Source organism: Molossus molossus, unplaced genomic scaffold (assembly GCF_014108415.1).
Source record: "Molossus molossus isolate mMolMol1 unplaced genomic scaffold, mMolMol1.p scaffold_m16_p_17, whole genome shotgun sequence".
Taxonomy (NCBI): domain Eukaryota; kingdom Metazoa; phylum Chordata; class Mammalia; order Chiroptera; family Molossidae; genus Molossus; species Molossus molossus.
In genome coordinates, this window is record NW_023425352.1 from 43,679,622 (window position 1) to 43,699,110 (window position 19,489).

At 37.8% G+C, this 19,489-nt stretch overlaps 1 protein-coding gene across 1 annotated transcript in view; it reads right to left on the bottom strand.

Moving 5' to 3' along the window:
* The window catches only part of TMEM26 (transmembrane protein 26), a 37,511-nt gene extending 33,549 nt beyond the window's left edge, over nt 1-3,962 (bottom strand). The window contains 4 exon segments of the mRNA XM_036265957.1: nt 3,473-3,804; nt 3,806-3,834; nt 3,837-3,899; nt 3,902-3,962. Of these exon segments, the coding sequence (XP_036121850.1) occupies nt 3,473-3,804; nt 3,806-3,834; nt 3,837-3,899; nt 3,902-3,962 (485 nt within the window).
* Nucleotides 3,963-19,489: the final 15,527 nt, after the last annotated feature.

Genomic DNA, 19,489 nt, shown 5'->3' on the forward strand with positions numbered 1-19,489 from the left:
AAATAGAACAGATTCAACTGGCACACATTTATTGCACTTAACAAGGGGTGTGTTGTTGGCTTACCCTCTCCTATAGAATTCCAACAAGTTAAATTTCTCCAACTGGCAAGTTATCAGTGTTGATGTAATGTTGCCTGTCCCTGGACAGCTGAGCTCAGCAGCCTTAGTTCCATTTTCCTTTCCAAAGGATAGCTAAAGAAACATTCTTTGGACAAGTGTAATGTGTTTGCTACGTTTCAAGAAATTTTGTTCACATTTTCCTCTATAGCTGTTTATTGTTTCATGATATCTGTAGATTTTATTTATTTGGGGCCAGGCGCCAAATATAGTAAAAGAACAATGTGCAAACTAGCCCAGGGTGATCTAAAGGAGGTTCATGGATCTGATGTTCTGCAAAATAAATTTTCACCTCATGTGTGTACAGAGTTTAGTCCACTATTAAGGCATTAATTGAATGATTGATATTCATTATGGAAGAGTTTCTCCTTCTCCTTCTCAACTTGAAAATAGATAATGTATTCAACTGATACACAGAGTAGTTCTTTGAGAAGTCCTTTAAAAAAAAGAGACCTTACATATATAACTCTGTAACCTTATTTTCCTGGCAACATACCATGGGCATCCCTACAGGTCAATAAGTAAAATCTAGCTCAATATTTTTAATATCAGAAAAATATTCTACTGTATGGGTATGTTGTAATTTTCAGCCAGTCTATTGATGAATAATTGGGTTGCTTTCAGGTTAATTTTCCTCTAACAAGGTGGAAATTAATATTTTTGTGCATATCTATTCACATATAGGTAATTTTGGTTCTATAGGGTAAATTGCAAGGTGTGAGACCATTGGATAAAAATATATATATCTATATTACTATAGATCTCTATATATATCTATATTAACATTTTCCTATATAGAAAAACAGGTACTGCCATAATATTTACTTTGTGCTGTTTTTTTTTATTTTTTTATTTCATCAGTCTTGATTTTCTGATGGAAACTTTTTTTTACACTCAGAAAAAAACAAAAAGTTATGCCTGCCTTACCTAGAAAACTTCAGCCCAGGAATGAAATATGTCCCAAATCCAACCCCTTTAAATTATTGCCATGTTACCTCAGGGATACTTTTCTCTATATTTTATCATTCCATCTTCGGATTTCTTTTCTCAGATTTATGACAGAATAATCTGAGCACTTTGTCCAACACAAAAATTACCATATTTGCAGATTCAGTTGTAACATTAGTAGAATAAAGCATTACTAATCACATTTCTATTTAGATTATTTACAAAAACTGATTCATTCCTGACATTTGGTAATAAGCTTAATCTATCCATTTTTTTCTTATTTTTAAATATTAGTTTAGATATTGAGCCTGAAAGTTTTTTGTGAATTATTCTATAATGTACAATATACATCATCATCCTATTCTACAATAAGAGTAAGAATTTTTTTCTACTTTTTGTCTCTGAACCAATGGTTTATAGGCCAGCCCCTCAAATAAAGATGTGCAGGCAGGAAATGTGTTCGATTGATACTGGATGCTTTTTAATAAAAAAAAAACAAAAACAGAGAAACCCTAGGATCTAGAAAAGACCATTCCTTTTTTAGTCATTGATCATCAACATATGTTATTTCAACAAAACTGAGACTCAGAGAGGTTAAGTAACTTGCTCAATACCTCACAGCAAGTAAGCAGGAAAACCCAGATTTTACTCCATTATCTATCTGAATATGTCCCCAGTCTCTTATTTAACTCGTCACATTGACCATCATTTATTTTTGCCTCAACTTCGTTTTCCTCTCTTGGTTGTGAGTTATATGTTTGTCTGAATCAGCCATCAATGATGATATAGACATGAAGGTAAATTTCCATTGGCTACAGTATTTCTATACAACTGGAGGGGAATTTGATTTAATGTGAGCTAAGGACTCTTGTCTACTTTTGGAGAAGAAGGGGGGATATTTCAGGACCTGCTGCACTAATCCCTCTTCTGAGGTTAACATTTCTCCCAAAGCTCTGATGGTTGGTAGTAGAACATTTTCAGCCTCAGACTTCATCTTCCTATTATTGAAGATATTGTCTACCCTAGCATATTAAAGCTACCCAGTAAAACCTGAATCAATTTCATATGACCTGATGGGTGCACACTTTCTCCCCTTTTGTTTCTTTAACACTAGTACCATTAAGAAGCTAATACCATTTTTCTTTGAGATATCCAAAAGGTACACTGAAAAGTACCTTAACCATCTCCTGTTTAATAAGCTGTTCATAGGGTCAGGGGGAAGTAACATTCTAATCCTTATTGTATTAGATTAAGATTCTATTGGAATGATGTTTTATTGGTAATTTAGAACTTTTTCAACAGTGAAAAATTTAAGCAATATTTACATCATTTTAAGAGACAACACATTCACATACACACCCCCAGAATTATTATGAAATACAGTCTTTTGTAGTTTGATATATAGAACTGTAAACAAAGGTGTGTGTGTGTGTGTGTGTTTCTCTCTCTCTTAATATAACTATATTTCTAACTATAATTCCATGCTGTGTGCAATTCTTGAATTCTTTTTTATTTCTTTCTCATAGAATTGGGTAGTTTTAAAAGTATTGACATATATGAACACACAGCCTCGCCGTTTTTTAAAAATTAATACAGGAAGAGGCCGACCCTGGAGAAGTTTTGGGATGAAAATCTACTGGAAATGGAGGGATGGAGGTGGAGGCTGTTTGTAAATGGCAAGAAAATCTTTTTCTCATTTCTTCTATTGCCATTCAAGTGTTTGGGGATGAAATAACGCATCATGCTGAGCCTGTAATTCTTGCGTTGTTGAGGTTAAGTCTGAACCACCCCCTGCTGGTCCCTCTACCAGCGTGGCAACTCATCTTAGACAAGATGAGCTGACCATTAACCAAGCTCCGAAGCAACCAACCCCAGACACCCGAAGCCGGTGCCATGCGAGGCTGGAAGGAAGCAAAGTGGCTGAAAGCACAGACTGCTGTGCTTCCAGGGTCTTCTTGCGCTTCATCACTGCCCCATGCACACAAGCCCTTGTCCAAGTCCCTGGCGCCCAGCGAAGGTCATTCCCGTACTTGCATGCACGCTCACCCTAAAATTCAGAAAGCAAGGCACATGACACCCCTAGCCCCAAGACTTCTCCATTTGGAGCACTTTCTGCAGAGCAACCAAGTGCATCTTTTCTTTTCTCATTTTCCATTTTGCTAAACCTGGGACTGGGTGTCGCGTGGCTATGATTTGAGTCTTCCCAGCGTTGCCCTGGGACCCTGAGGTACTGCGGTGTGCCCAGGAGACGCGCAAGCATCTCACGCTCCTTCGAGGCTCCCAGAGAGGACAAAGGGGGTCCGAATCCGAGTCAAGAGTCGGGGAGAAGGGCTCTTGGGCTGCCTGCCAGTGCCATAGGGGATAGTACCCGGGGACTCGTGCCCTCCCTTTCCCGGGATGCGCTCACCATTTGTAGCCTCTGCCGCGCTTGAACTTGAGGGTGAGCGCAGTCTCCAGAAAGAGCAAGAGGTTGAGCAGCGCGAGCAGCCAGTACCTCGGCTCCTTCTTCACCTCGGCCACTCGCCAGACCCCAACCAGCGAGTGCAAGAAGAACAGCAGCCGGGTGACTAGGGCGTTGAACAGGACCAGTCCCTCCATGCCGGCCGGCGCGCTCGCCCTCGCCCCTCGCCCGCGTCTTGCCCGTGGGCAGGAACGTGACAGCTCCGAGACCTGCTGCTACTGTCCTCTTTCCTCACCCTCCCGCCCGCTTTGAACAGGAGAGAGCGGCTCGCCCCTCCCCCCAAACTTCCTGAGAACTCTTCAAAGAGGGGAGACTCTAAGCCCAGCTCTTCCAGGCTGCTGGGATTTCCCGGGAATCTGGGGCTCGCAGCCCGGCTCCGGGGCGTTATTCTCCAGCGCTGCCCATCCCCCTCCCATTCCCGGGAGCTAGTCTCCATCCCTGCCCTCTACCCGCCCCCAGCCCTGCTCCCAACCCCCGGGCCTCCTTGGAGTCCCCAAGAACTTCCTTACTCCAAGGGATTGGAAAGAGGTGGGAGGTGGACCGAAGGCCAAGGTGCTGCAAAGGCAGAGAGGAGGAGGACGCATCTGGGTCATCTCCTCCTTGCTTTTTCACTGAAGGACTTTAATTCACTCACACTTTTACAGGAACAAGCTGTCGTGGCGACTCTAAGCTGGGACGAAGGAAAGCCAAAGAATCTGCTGTCCCAGCAGTTTTAGAAACACGATTTCTGCCCAGTTTGAAGAACTAAAACTTCCAAGGACTAGAGGAAATCAGACGCACCCGGTTTTCGAGAGCACCCTTCACCTCATAAATGGATAGCCCTGGTCTTTTCTCCTCTTTGGACACAGTGTTATTAAAGAAAAGAAAGGCTCTTTTTTTTTTTTTTTTCCCTGAAAACGTAGTAGGAAGACAAGAAAGCAGAGGGGAAATTGAGGGAGGAGATAGAAGATAGAGCTAGGAGTTAGAGTAGGAGAAATTCTTGGAACCGGAAACTGCACCTTGAGGTCAGTGACCAATAAATTAAACCCTGGTCTTTCCAGCATCCAGGGCAAAGAGGAAACTGAAGTCAGGGTTTCCCAAAATACCTTAATGATTTCTGTTTAGCTGTTTGGTTTCTTACCACCTGTACCACTATTTACTTAACATTTGCCTTTAAACAAACTCAAGTTATTACTGAAGTAATTTTAAAAGGAAACTTTATACCACTTGTAAATGGAAAACCAATATAGGCTATAGATGGAAGGTAATTACAAAAATAAATAAAATGAAACTAGGTTACTGAAATCTCCCTGGGTATTAATTATTGCTTTCCAGGGCTCCCTGCCTCAGTAACCCTCTTTCTGGGGAGATAAAGAAATGCTCCCTATATTACTACCAAGCCAGAATGCTTTTTTGACCACGATAGTAAAATTGAAAGATAAATGCAAATGAAAACCTTTCTTGGTTGAGTTTATGCAACTTAAAATCATGCAATACCTTTATTAAAATCAGGTTGAAAAGTGAATTAGAATATTAATATCTTTTTGGGTGAAAACAATCCAGCTGCTTAGAAGAAGCTCATTTCTTTCTGGTACTGTGAGTAGGGAGAAGTTTTTCTTTTTCCTGTGGGTCTGCATTCTCTCATATCTTGCAGGAAACCCAGCAGTGATTTCCTGGGGCTGCTTATTATAGTGCCCTTCAGTGTAGGCTGATGGCACAGTAACCTGTGACCACACTGTTACATGAATTTCTAGAGCACAGTAGACCACCAATTCAGCAGGAAACAGCATGGTGTGGACATTGGAGCCATAGCACCCAGCCAACTGGTTGCCTTGGACTCCTGGCTCAGGCACTTAGTAATGTTATAATCATTGTACCTCAGTTTCTTCCTCTGTTAATGGGGTACTAAGCCTGTGGACTCAAAGGGCCATTGTGGGAATCAAATGAGTTAGTCAATCCATAGAAAGCCCTTGGCAGGTAATGAATGCTTGGTAAACATTGGTGATAATTGCCTGGACCAAGAAAGCTAGTCCAAAGGAGCTGCTTTTTTATTACCTGAGATAATATAAATATAAATGCCTAAGGCCTATCAGAACCCTCCAGCTGAGCACCACCAAGAACACATCTCTTTGTAAAGAAGTTGGGTTATTACTCTTTTAGAAAAAAACACACTACATGGAGAACCATGGGGCATCTCAGTAAGAAAGTATTAAGAAGTTTAACAAGGACTTATTAGAAAGGATTTGGGCTGGTGTTAGGTGATTTGGGGGAGTGCTTAAGAAGGAGGGGCTTTGCTCTAATTGGATGATATTAGGAAGTGAGGTTAATTCTATGACTCGATGTGTTAATAAAGCTTATTAGGTAGAGGAACTTTGTTCATGTTTGCCGTTTAAACAATATTCAAGTTTGATCTCTATATAGACATGATTGCAGAATGGTCATCTTTTTGTCTTGACCCATCACATTCACAGAGTGGCCTTGCTTGATATTGCTGTTCTGTGAAATTTTGGGGTTCAACAGAATGCCAACATCTGGTTGCCCACTGTCAGGGGTAACGTTTCTCTTCCTCAGCCTCCTAGGAGGGTTCTCCAGGAGAAGGGTTAAATAAAAAGGAGGGAAGGAGTTTTTATTCAATGTATTTTTTAGATATAATGTTTCCCCTAAATTTTGAAAACAATCATTCTTTTCTGGAACCCATTATTACTGATAAGAATTCTGATGTTCATCCCTTGTCTTTTCTTTTTAGATAAGTATTTTTTTAATCTCTGAAATTTTTAAAGATTTTTGTTAGCCTTGGAATACTTATCATATCAATATGTATCTAGATATTGGGCTTTTTAATATACTTTACAAGGTGCAGAAGTCATGTATCTTTATTTAGGCAAGTCAAACCTTCTATTATTTCTTTGATAATTTCTTCTTTATTGTTTTGGTTTGCTCCTTCTGAAATGCCTTATATTTCCTTTGTCTTTTTGATCTATGGTCTGGTAGAGCTTCTTAATTTTATCTTCCATATGTCTAACTGAAGCTCAGATGATTTATTTTATTGTTCAACTCTGTCAATGATTGTTTTAGTCAACTGATTTTACAACAAGCCTTTATTAGTTGAACCCTGTTTTTTTCACAGCACCTTGTTCTTGTTTGATGAATGCAATATCTTTTTAAAATTATTTAGAAATATTACTTATAACTATGTAATGATTTTGTCTTTTTCTGAATTATTTCTGTGTTCATGTGTTGGTTGCTCAGTTTTTTCACTTTCTTCCTTCAATTTCAGGATTTTCTAATCTGGTGCCTTCAAATGATCTAATGATTCTTTGTTTATTCATATTGGCAAATAAATAACTGGGCTAGCTAAAAGACATAGTTGGAATAAGTGTTCTGAGTTGCTAACTGTCTCTTAACTGGAGAGCTGGCTATGGTCCTAGTACTTGGGCAGGAACTACTTGTCAGGTCAGCTTTCCTGTGGGGCGCAGTGAAGAGAAGCAGGCAGTGTTGTCAGCCTACGAAGGGTTCCTTTGAAAGCTGGTGCTTAGTGTATCTCATTCAGTCCTTGGTGGAGCTGCCTTGATTTTCCTTTTCTACTTCATCCCCCAGTGCTGGCTGCTTCATGATTCAAATCCACCCCACACCCCAAGCACTCTGATTCTGTTTCCATCTTTAGTAGGAGTCTCAACCACCCATCTTTCTTTAAAGAACAGTTGTCAGATTTTAGCTTGAAATCATTGATGTACTCTAAGTAACGAAGCATAGATGATCTTCAAGCATTGCTACTGTTCTGAAAGTAATTATAGAATAAATACTTTGAGCAGAACTGTTTTTTGTTTGTTTGTTTGTTTTTTGCACTTGCTGGTATGAATTCTGCTTTGGAGGCTCTCACAGAAAAAAACTGTCTTCACTTCTTCTATCTTAGATTGTTTTCTTCTGTCTGTTTTTTTCATTGGCCCAATCCTGTCTTATTCTACCTTCTTGGAATTCCTCAAAATTTCTGGTCCACCCCCTCATGCTTTCTAGCACTGTTTTTATTGATTCCTTTTTGGTTTTAAAAATCATTTCTATCATTTCAGAGGTGAAGACTTGGTTCCTAGCTCACAAATTTGAATCAGAAAACTCAGAGTTCTTTACTGCTATAAAATATGTGCATTAAGTAGGAACAGTAACTGCAACTAGTTCACATTATATATAATAATGGAGAAAATCAGAGTTTTATTAAGTTAGCAATAATGGTCAAGTTATTCTTAAAAAATAAAGTAAATGTCAATGGTAACTATCAACTTCAGATACTTCAATAGCTGGCAAGGAAGAAGAATGGAAAGCACAGGTGAAGGATCTAGTCCATGAGGCTACCTTCTTCAAGTTGCCTTCTTCAAGCCTTGGCTCTACCTCTTAAGTGATGTGACTGTGGGCAAATTACTTAATCTCTTTGAGCCTTAACTTACTTTCTCATCTATAAAATAATAATGATATTCCTTTGTTTTTATTTTAAGGATTACATTGATTGAGATTCCAAAAGGGCTTGGGAAAAATATTCCTGGAATATAGTAGGCACTCAGTAAATATTTGTTGAATAAATAAATGAAGATATGAGTGGGTGTGGAATAAACAACACTCCAAAACAGAAATGCGTTATTCCTCAGTTGGTACCATAGCGGAGTCTTCTAAAGCTAGCTGCTTGATAATGATGGGGTAAATAAGCTAGCTGCTAGTTAGTGTTGTTGGTATGAACTTGATGCCTCATTCCATCACGTGAAGGGAAATAACAGATCAGTGGAAACACTACGCGATTGGCTGTGATGATAATCGAGTCTGAGAATGTGGGTGGTTTTGCTATCCCGAATAGTGTGAGACTCATCTCCTGGAATAGCTAAGTAGTTCAGATTTTGACTGGAGTCATACAGCTTGGGTATGAATTACAGCTCCTGTTATGGGCTAAACTGTGTTCCTCCCAAATTCATGTTAAAGTCCTAACCCCTAGTACCTCAGAATAGAACCTGATTTCAACACATAGTCTTTAAAGAGGTGATTGAATTAAAATGCAGCCTTTAGGGTGTGCCCTGATCTAATTTGGCTGATTTCCTTAGAGAAGAAGAAATTTGGGGACACAGGCACAGACACCAAGGAACCACATGCACAGAGAAAGGCCATGTGAGGACACAGACAGAGGCGGCCGGCCATCCGCAAGCCAAGGAGAGAGGCATCCGAAGAAACCAAACCTACCCACACCCTAATCTGGGACTTTCTGTGATCTAGGAGTGTGAGAAAATAAATGTCTCTTTTTTTAAGCTACCAAGTCTGTGGTATTTTGTTCTGGCCACCCTACAAACTAAGAGCTTCAAGTATATCATATGCATAAACTTGGTTGAATTTCTTTATCTTTCCGAGCCTTAGTGTCTTCATTTGCAGAATGAGGATATTAGTAAGATTTAACCATACATTTTGAGGATGAAATGAAATCATTATTATCATAGAGCCTGCCTCATAGTAAGAGCTAAACATGTTAGCTATTATTATGACTGCTATAATTATAACAATGATCATTATTATTGTTGTTATTAGTGTCTCCAGACCCCTAAGAGTTATCAGGCTTCTTCCCCATCTGACTGAAAAGTGAATGACATTGTTTCATACTCAAAATGTTGGATCTTTTGTGTAATCACAAGCCTGTCTTACAGGTAGGAAAATTTTCTTTTAAGTGATTTTTTGGGGTTTGGTAAGAAGGCTTGAATATTTAAGAAAATAAACTGTGACTATGAAATATCAAATAATTACATAGTTTTAAAAAAGAAAGTTAAGCCCAGCTGGTGTGGCTCAGTGGTTGAGCATCGACCCATGCACCAAGAGGTGACCAGTTCGATTCTCAGTCAGGGCACATGCCCAGGTTGTGGGCCTGATCCCCAGTGGGGGGCATGCAGGAGGTGGCTAGTGGATATTCTCTCTCTCATTGATGTTTCTATCTCTCTAGCCCTCTCCCTTCCTCTCTCTCTAAAATCAATAAAGGAAACATATGTAAAAAGTAAAATAAAATAAAGTTTATTCCAAATGTGAATTTAAATCATGTTTAGTTCATGTAGTTGGCTCCTTGATGACTTTGATTGGACATTTTAATTCATTCTAAATTTGTTCAAACAAGCCCAGGGTTATAAAGATGAAGATACTATTCATCTTTTAAATTATGACGATTTTGAACCACAGGTGCAATAAAATCAATTACACTGGAAAACATCATGAGATGTTGCTCTTTATAAATATTTCTTTTAGATATGATTTAGAAAAGCTGATCAGGGTGCCATGAAGAGTTGGATGGTTGGCAGTCATAATGCCTTAGTCCCAGCCCCCACCTCAGGATCTACCTTCATAAAATGGAGCTGGCAATGTCAGCCTTGTATACCATGGCCCATAACGAAATCACAAGGGATAAACAATATGGAAAAGCCCTGTAAAACTACATTGAGATCAAGGTTAACATTTGAGTGATAAATCATGTTGATAGTATGTACCTTTTTGATATATGTGATAAGAATGGCAGTTTATCTCTGTGGTCTTCCTTCCCAAGACCCATAACCACAAGCTAACCATGAAAAAAATATCAGATAAACCCAAATTGAGAAACATTTTGGATAATGCCCTATCAGTACTTTCTCAAAACTGTCAGTCATGGAAAACAAGCAAAGACTGAGAAATTCTCACAACCCAGAGGAAATTAAGAAGACACGATGACTCAATATAATGTAGTACCTGGATGGGATCCTGGAACATAAAATGGCAAACACTGTATGATTTCACTAATGTGAGGATTCTAAGAGAACAAATAAATAAACAATAAAAAAAGATAAACAGTCCCATATATGGAAAACAAGCTGATGGTTGCCAAAGGGGAGGTGAGCAGGGGAATGAAATTAAAAAAGGAAAAAAAAATTAATAAAGATACAGGCTTGAGAGTAGTAAAGTATTAGTTTTTCTGGGATGATCACAAGTTTTGCTTCAGCCTTGGGTGAAACATGAGAGATTTAATGCAATCAATAAGAATAGATGATTAGTGGAAAAACTAGTGACATCTAAATAAGGGCTAAAGTTTTGTTGGTAAGGTCCCAGTGCTGTTCTGTAGTTGTGACAAACGTAACATGGTGACATAGATGTTAATAAGTGGGAGACTGAATGAGGGGTATTCAAGAATTCTCATCATTACTTTTGCAAGTTTTATGCAAATCTAAAACGATTATAAAGTTTAAAAATTGTTTTAAAATAAAATTGACTTTAAAACATACGATTTTAATTTTATTTTTGTTACAGATGTTTCTCCTTTTTCCCCCATTGACACCCTCCTCCTCATCCCCCCCCCCTGCTCCATCCCCAGCTTTATTGTCCATGTCCATTGGTTATGCGTACATGTATACAAGTTCTGTGGTTTATCTCTTCCCTCCCCCACCACCCCCGCTTCTGAGGGTTGTCAGTCTGTACCCTACTTCCATGTAAAACATACAATTTTATTTGGTTATTTTACTTTATCTGAAAACAGCTCAGAAATTCAAAACCTTACCTTAGAAATGTCAGATAAAGGAACAGTAGGTGATATTTTGTGAATACTTTTTAGAATAGTAGAGTCAATTATCTTTTTGCTGTATCCTATGAATGGAGTCTATTATTATTGTCATCAATAAAATTGTCTCAATGCTGACAGGTCCACACTGTTTATGCAGTTCAACTTCCTCGCTTTACAAACTGAGGCCCAGTATGGACAGGTGACTTTTCCAAAGTCACAGCTCACTTAGTTTGTGATAATGTTAAGAAGTTAAACAAAATATTTTTTATTGCACATAAAATACTAGACAGAATATGAATATATATGTATTATAAATATGTACATATACACAGTATATATTATATATTGCATTATATATATATAAAATCTTTCTTTTTAATAGAATTGATGTGTAAAAGCATAAGACAATCTCTTTAGTGCAATTGTTAAGTCTAGTGGAATTTTTGTTTAGAGTGTTTGTTATGGAAACACATTCAGCTCAGTTAAGGTAGGCAGTTGTTGGTTTGGGGGTTTTTGGTTTTATTTTTTTATTATGTGTGTGCGTGTACTTGTGGGTGTAGGTGTGGGTGTGGGTGTGGTTTCTCAGGTTCCTGTGGCCTGATTTCCAGGATGCAGTGACTTCTCCTTCCACATGCCCAACCCAAGTGGCTTATGGAATGAGGAACCATCTCTCATCTATCCCTAAGTTTGTGGTCTCAGCACCCACTCACCCTCCCTTCCCACTCTGTCTGTTCTTATTGGTTGCATTAAATCTCTCAAGTTTCACCCAAGGCTGAAGCGAGACTTGTGATCATCCCAGAAAAGCTAATACTTTGCTAACTCTTTGAAGCCTGTATCTTTATTTAATTTTTTTTCCTTTTTTAATTCCATTCCCCCTCTCACCTCCCCTTTGGCAACCATCAGCTTCTTTGCTATATATGAGACTGTTTATCTTTTTTTTTTTTTTTTTGGTCTTTTAGAATCCTCATATTAGTGAGATCATATAGTGTTTATCTTTTTCTGTCTCCTTTCACTTAGCATAATACACTCCAGGTCCATCCATGTTGTTGCAAATGGCAAGATTACATTCTTTTTATTACTGAGTAATATTCCACTGTGTGTGTGTGTGTGTATTCATTTACTGATGAACATCTAGATTGCTTCTGTATCTTGGTTATTACTCATAATTCTGCAATGAACAAATGAATATTGGATGCATATATCTTTTCGAATTAGTGTTTTTGTTTTCTTCAGATAAATATCCACAAGTGAAATTGCTAGATCAAATGGCAGCTCTATTTTTAATTTTTGAGCAATCTTTATGTGACTTCACTAATTTATAATTCTACCAACAATGTACAAGGTTTCCCTTTTCTTTAAATCCTCACAGGCATTTTTCATTTGTGGATTTATTGATGATAGGCATTCTGACAGATGTGAGGTGATATCTCAGTGTGGTTTTAATTGACATTTCCCTGATGATTAGTGATGTTAAGCATCTTTTCATATTTCTGTTAGCCATCTGTATGTCCTCTTGGGAGAAATGTCTGTTCAGGTCCTCAGCCCATTTTTTAATTGGATCGTCTTTTTTTGGGTGCTAAGTTGTTTAAGTTCCTTATATATTTTGAATATTAACTCCTCATTAGATCTATCATTTGTAAATATATTCTCCCATTCAGTAGGTTGTCTTTTTGTTGATGGTTTTCTTTGTGGTGCAAAAGCTTTTTAGTTTGATATAGTCTCATTTATTTATTTTTTCTTTAGTTTCCCTTGCTCTTGGAAACATAGCTAAAAAGATAGAGCTAAGAGTGATGTCAAATAGTTTAACTGTTTTCTTCTAGGAGTTTTATTGTTTCATATCTTACATTTAAGCCTTGAATTTATTTTTAGTTTATTTTGTACATGGTATAAGAAAGTTGTCTAATTTCATATTTTGAATGTATCTGTCGATTTTTCTAGCACTACTTATTAAAAAAAACTATCTTTACCCCATTGTATATCCTTGCCTCCTTTGCATAGATGAATTGACCATATAAGGGAGGATTTATTTCTGGCCTTTCTATTTCATTCCATTGCTCTACATATCTGCTTTTACGCTAGTGCCATACTCTGTTGATTATTGTAACTTTGTAGTATAGCTTGATATCAGGGAATGTGATGCCTGCATTCCTTCTCAAAATTACTTTGGCTATATGGGGTCTTTTGTGGTTCCATATAAATTTTAGAATTAGTTCTAATTATGAGAAGAATGCTATTGGGATTGCATTGAATTTGCTTTAGGTAGTAAGGACATTTTAATATTAATCATTCTAATCAATGTACAAGGTATATCCTATTTAATTGTATTTCTTAAAATTTCTTTCTTTAATGTCTTATAATTTTCAGAGTACAGGTCGTTCACCTCTTTGGTTAAATTTATTTCTAGGTATTTTATGCTTTTACATTCCATTGTAAATGGGATTGTTTTGTTTTCTTTTCTTTCTTTTTTTATTACTCACCTGAGGATATTTCTCTACTCATTATCAGACAGAGTATAAGGAAGGGAGAGAGAGAGAGAGACAGAGGGAAACATCGATGGATAGAGCCACATTGACTGGTTGCCTTCCGCACCACATGACCAGGGCCAGGGATGAACTGCAACTGAGGTACATGCCCTTAACTGGAATCAAACCTGTGTCTCATTAGTCTGCGGGCCAATGCTCTAACCACTGAGCAAAAACTGGCCAGGACAGGATCGTTTTCTTACTTTCTGCTTCTGATCATTAGTTACTGGTGTATAGAAGTGGAACAGATTCCTGTATATTGATTCCGTATTCTGCAAATTTACTGAATTAATTTATTAGTTCCAGTAGTTTTTTGGTGGGGTCTTTAGGGTTTTTATATGTAGTACCATGTCATTGGCAAATAATGAGGGTTTTACTTCTTTCTTTCAGATTTGGATGCCTTTATTTATTTTTCTTGTCTGATTGCTGTGGCTAGGACTTCCAATATTATGTTGAATAAAAGTGATGTTAGTGCGCATCCTTGTCTTTTCTCTGATCTATTGAGAAGGTAGTGTAGTTTTTATCCATTTTTGTCCTTTTTCTTGACTTTAAATAATTTAAAAAAAATTTTAAATTACATTTTACATACAACATTATATTAGTTTCACATGCACATTATATAACTTACTAAGTGATCATTCTAATAAATCTAGTACTCATCTGATACCATACATAATTATTACAATATCATTGAGTATATTCCCTATACTGTACTTTACAGCCCTGTGACTATTCTGTAACTACCCATTTGTACTTCTTAATCCCTTCTCCTTTTTCACCCAGTCCCTCAACCCCCTTTCATCTGGCAAGCATACAAATATTCTCTATATGTATGAGTCTGTTTCTGTTCTGCTTGTTTGTTTGTTTTGTTTTTTAGATTCCACAGAAAACTGAAATCATGCAGCATTTGTCTTTCTCTATGTGACTTATTTTATTCAGCACAATTCCCTCTAGGACCATCCATGTTGTTGCAGATAGCAAGACTTTTTTCTTTCCTTTTTGTGTGTGGCTGATTCATATTTCGTTGTATATATGCATCACTTATTTATTTTTTTGCCATTTTTATTAATTTATTTTTGTTACAGATGTGTCTCCTTTCCCCCTCCTAGATGCATTACTTATTTTTTATTCATTCATTTACTGATAGACACTTAGGTCACTTTCATATTTTGGCTATTGTAAATAATCTTCAGTGAACATATGGATGTATGTCTTTTCAATTTAGTGTTTCGGGTTTCTTCAAATAAATACCCAGAAGTAGAATTGCTGGGTCCTTCTCTATCTCATGTTATAGCCTTTCTTTTAAAGTCTCTTTTGCCAGTTATGAGTATTGCTACCCAGCTTTTGTTTGTTTGTTTCCATTTTCATGAAATATCTTTTTCCATCCCTTTACTTTCAGTCTCTGTGTGTATCTTCAATCCGAGCGCAAATCTCTTGTAGACAGCATATGTCAGGGTTTGTTTTGTTATCCATTTAGTCTCCATGCGTCTTATTTTTTTTTTTTTAATTTACCATCTTAATTTTTATTTCTTTTTTAAATTCTTTTTTGTTGTTGAGAGTATTACAAATTTTTCTATTTGCTCCTCTCCACCCAGCTCCTGCCCCACCCCAGGCCTTCAGATTGGAGCATTTAATCCATTTGCATTGAAAGAAATTATTGATAAATATTTATTTATTGCTATTTTATCATTAATATTTTAATCTTTTTTTCTTCTTTTTTTATTTTTTCTTTATTGATTTTTGAGAGAGGAAAGGAGAGAGAGAAATAGAAAAACTGATGAAAGAGAACATCAACTGGCTACCTCCTACATGCCCCACAATGGGGATTTGGCCCACAAACTGGGCATGTGCCCTGACCTGGAATCGAACTGATGACCTCTTGATGCATGGGTCGATACTCAACCACTGAGCCACACTGGCTGGGTTTCTTCTTAAAGAAGACCTTTTAACATTTCTTGTAATACTGGTTTGTGGTGATGAACTTTTTTAGCTTTTCTTCTCCGGGAATCTCTTTACTCTCTTCCCCTTCCAGCATCCCCATGATGCAAACGTTTGTATGCCTGAAGTTGTGCTAGAGGCACCTTACACTATCCTCAATTTTTTAAATTCTATTTTTCTTTTTGCTGTTATAATTGGTTGTTTTCTGTTTCCTTATCTTTCAAAACTCTGATTTGATCCTCTGCTTTATCTACTCCTATGTTGATTCCCTGAAATGTGTATTCTTCATTTCTGCCTGGTTCTTTTTTTATGTTTTCTGTGTCTATTTTTATATTTTCTATCTCTTTGTTGAATTTCTCACTAAGTTCATCTACTGTTCCCCTAAGTTCATTGAACATCCTTCTAACCAGTGTTTTTATCCCTGAATCTAGTAGATTACTTGTCTCCATTTTGTTTAGTTCTTTTTCTGGAGATTTCTTCTGTTTTTTTCATTTGGGACAGGTTTCTTTGTCTCTTCATTTGGCTGCCTCCCTGTGTTTGTTTCCGTGTATTAGGTAGAGCTGCTATGTCTCCTGAGCTTGGTAGGGTGGCCTTATGTAGCAGGTGTCCTGTAGGATCCAGTGATGCAGCCTCCCCGATCCCCTATGCTTGGCATTCCAGGTATGCCACCTGTGAGGGCTGTGTACATTCTTTCATTGTAGTTGAGCCTTGATTGCTATTGGTAACTCAATGGGAGGGATTTACCCCCAAACTGATAAGCTGCAAGGACCAGCTGCATCCACTGTAGAGGATCAGCTATACAGGGGTTTGCCCCACAGAGCAGGACTTATTTCACTGAGGCTCTGGTGGCTGCTGAGTCCACCCCTTAAATGTGTCCCTTGTGGAGGAGATTGGGTGGTGCTTCAGTGAGATCTGAAACCATCTTCCAGGTATGCTGACTCTAGGCTTCCCCAAAGGTGCAGGCCAAAGTCAGCCACCATCTGTGCCCTGCCTGGGGCCACCTGGCATGAGCTACAGAGCAGTCTGCAGGTGGCAACTACTTGTGTTGGGCTTGGAGTTGCCCAGGAGAAGCCAAGCTGCAAATCAAGTTGGCTAATATGGGGCCTGGGGCCACTTAGCAAGAAGTACAGGGCACACAGAGGCCAAATGCTGCTTGTTTGATATATTTTCAGAAAGTCTGAACCATGAGAAAAGACAGATCATTTGTATGGAAAAGCCACTGGAAACTGCTTGGGTTGGGTCCACTAGTTGGTGGAGTGGGGTCTCAGGGGATCAACAGGGCAGGGTAAACAGTGTTAGCCAGGTTGATGGAGACTCAGATATGACATGACCTACCAGCTCTTTGTGGTTAAGGCCCAGCAAAGGAACAATGGCCTCTGCCAATATTTCTATCTAGGAGAAAGCTGCCCCTCCAGCTCTTACCCCATTTCTAGACTCTCAATTTCTCCCTGTATATCCCTGGTGCCCCAGTGCTGAAACTCAGAGTGAGTAAGTCTGAGTAAGTCTGTGAGTGGGCCCTTTAAGAAAAGCACCTGGGAATTTAGGAGCTCTCCATCTCTCTCAGCCATAATCTGAGCTGGGTTTTACAGCCAGAAGTTAAGGGGACTTCTCTTCCTAGCACTAGAACTGTGGGCTGGGGGCCTGGCGTGGGGCAGGGACCCCTCACTCTTCAAGGTGAACCTCTGCATCTGAGATGTCCCTTCCAATTTTTATCTGACACACATGGGAGTGGGACCAGCCCTTTTTACATTTTTGCCCCTCCTACCAATCTCCACGTGGCTTCTTTATATCCTTAGTTATAGGACTCTGTTCAGCTAGATTTCAGGCAGTTGTGAATGATGGTTACTCTGTAGTTTAGTTGTAATTTTGATGTGGTTGTGGGAGGATTTGAGTACCTCATTCACCTACACTACCATCTTGACCAGAAACTTTGCCCTTTATTTTGTTAATGTGATATATCATATTGATTGATTTACTGATGTTGAATCACTCTTGCATTCCTGAAATGAACCCCACTTGGTCATGGTGTATAATCCTTTTAATGTATTATTGAATCCAGTTTGCTAATATTTTGTTGAGAGTTTTTGTATCATAGTTCATCAAGGTATTGGCCTATAATTTTTTTTTTTAATATCTTTGTCTTGTTTTTGTATCAGGGTAATTGATGCTGGCTTCACAGAATGAGTCTGGAAATAATTTTTGCTCTTAAATTTTTTTGAAAAAGTGTGAGAAGGGTAGGTATTAATTATTTAAATGTTTGGTGGAGTTCACCTGTGAAGTGATTTGTTCTTGGGCTTTTATTTGTTGGGGTTTTTTTTATATTACTGCTTTAATTTCATTGCCAATAATTGGTCTGTCTTAATTTTGTATTTTTTCCTGGTTTATTCTGGAAATATTAATACTTCTAGAAATTTATCCATTTCTTCCAGATTGTCAAATTTATTTGCATATAAATTTTCATTGTATTATTTAATGGGTGTTTATATTTTTGTGGTGTTGTAACTTCTCTTTCATGTACAGTTTTATTTATTTAGGCTCTCTCTCTTTTTTACTTGATGAGTTTGACTAAAAGTTTATCAAATTTATTTATGTATTTATTTTTTTAGTGAACCAGCTCTTTAATTTTATTGGAATTTTCTTTTTTTTTACTTTTCTTTTGTTGATCCTTGCCCGAGGACATTTTTCATTGACTTTTAGAGTGGGAGGGAGGGAAAGGAAGAGAGAGAGAGAAACATCAGCGTAAGAGAGACAATAGATTGGTTACTTCCCACACAACCCTGACCAGGGTCAGGGATAGAACATGTGACCCTTTAGTCCGTGGGCCAATGCTCTAACTGCTGAGTCAAACCTGCCAGGGCTCTATTTTTTAAATAATATTTTTATTTAATTTAAAGAATAGTGTATTGCTTTTTAGAGAGAGAGGAAGAGAGAAGAGAGAAACATTGATGTGGGAGCATAAACATCAATCAGCTGCCTCCTGCATGCCCCCTACCAAGGATGGAGCCCACAACAAGGGCATGCGCCCTGATCAGGAATCGAACCAGCAACCTTTTGGTGCATGGGATGATGCCCAACCAACTGAACCACAGTGGCCAGGGCTCTATTGTTTTTTGTGTTTTTTTTTTAAATTTTCTATTTTGATTGCTTTCACTCTAACTTTATTTCCTTTATTCTGTTTACTTTGGGTTTTGTTTGTTCTTCTTTTTCAAGTTCCTTTTGTTGTAGAGTTCAATAGTTTATTCAGGACATTTTTGTTTCTTGAGATAGGCCTATATAGCTAACAACTTTCCTCTTTCTTTTCCAAACTGTTTTTGCTGCATCCCAGAAATTTTGCAAAGTTGTGCTTTCATTTTCATTTGTTTCAAGATAGTATTTGATTTCTTATTTGATTGCCTCTTTGATCCATTGGTCATTTAGTAGCATGTTGTTTAGTCTCCGTATATTTTCTTTTTCCGATTTTCTCCCTGTAGTTGATTTCTAGTTTCATGCCATTGTGGTCAGAAAAGATGCTTGATATGATTTCAATCTTCTTGAATTTATTTAGGCTTGTTTTGTGGCCTAATATGTGATCTATCTTGCAGAATGTTCCATGTGCACTTGAAAAACAATGCGTGTTCTGCAGTTTTTGGATAAAATGTTCTAAAATGTATATTATGTCAATCTGGAATAATGTGACATTTAAGGCCATTATTTCCTTATTAATTTTCTGTCTTGATGATCTATCCATTGATGTGAGTGGGGTATTAAAATCTCCTCTATTATAGTGGCACTGTGGATTTCTCCCTTTATGTCCAGTATTAATTGCTTTATATATTTAGGTGCTTCTATGTTAGATGTAAAGATATTTATAATAGTTATATCTTCTTGGATTGAGCACTGTATAATTATTTAATGTCTTTTTAACAATTTTTTGTTTCAAAGTCTATTTCATCTGATGTGAGTATTTCTGCCCTGCTTTCTTTTCCCTTCTATTTGCGTGGAATA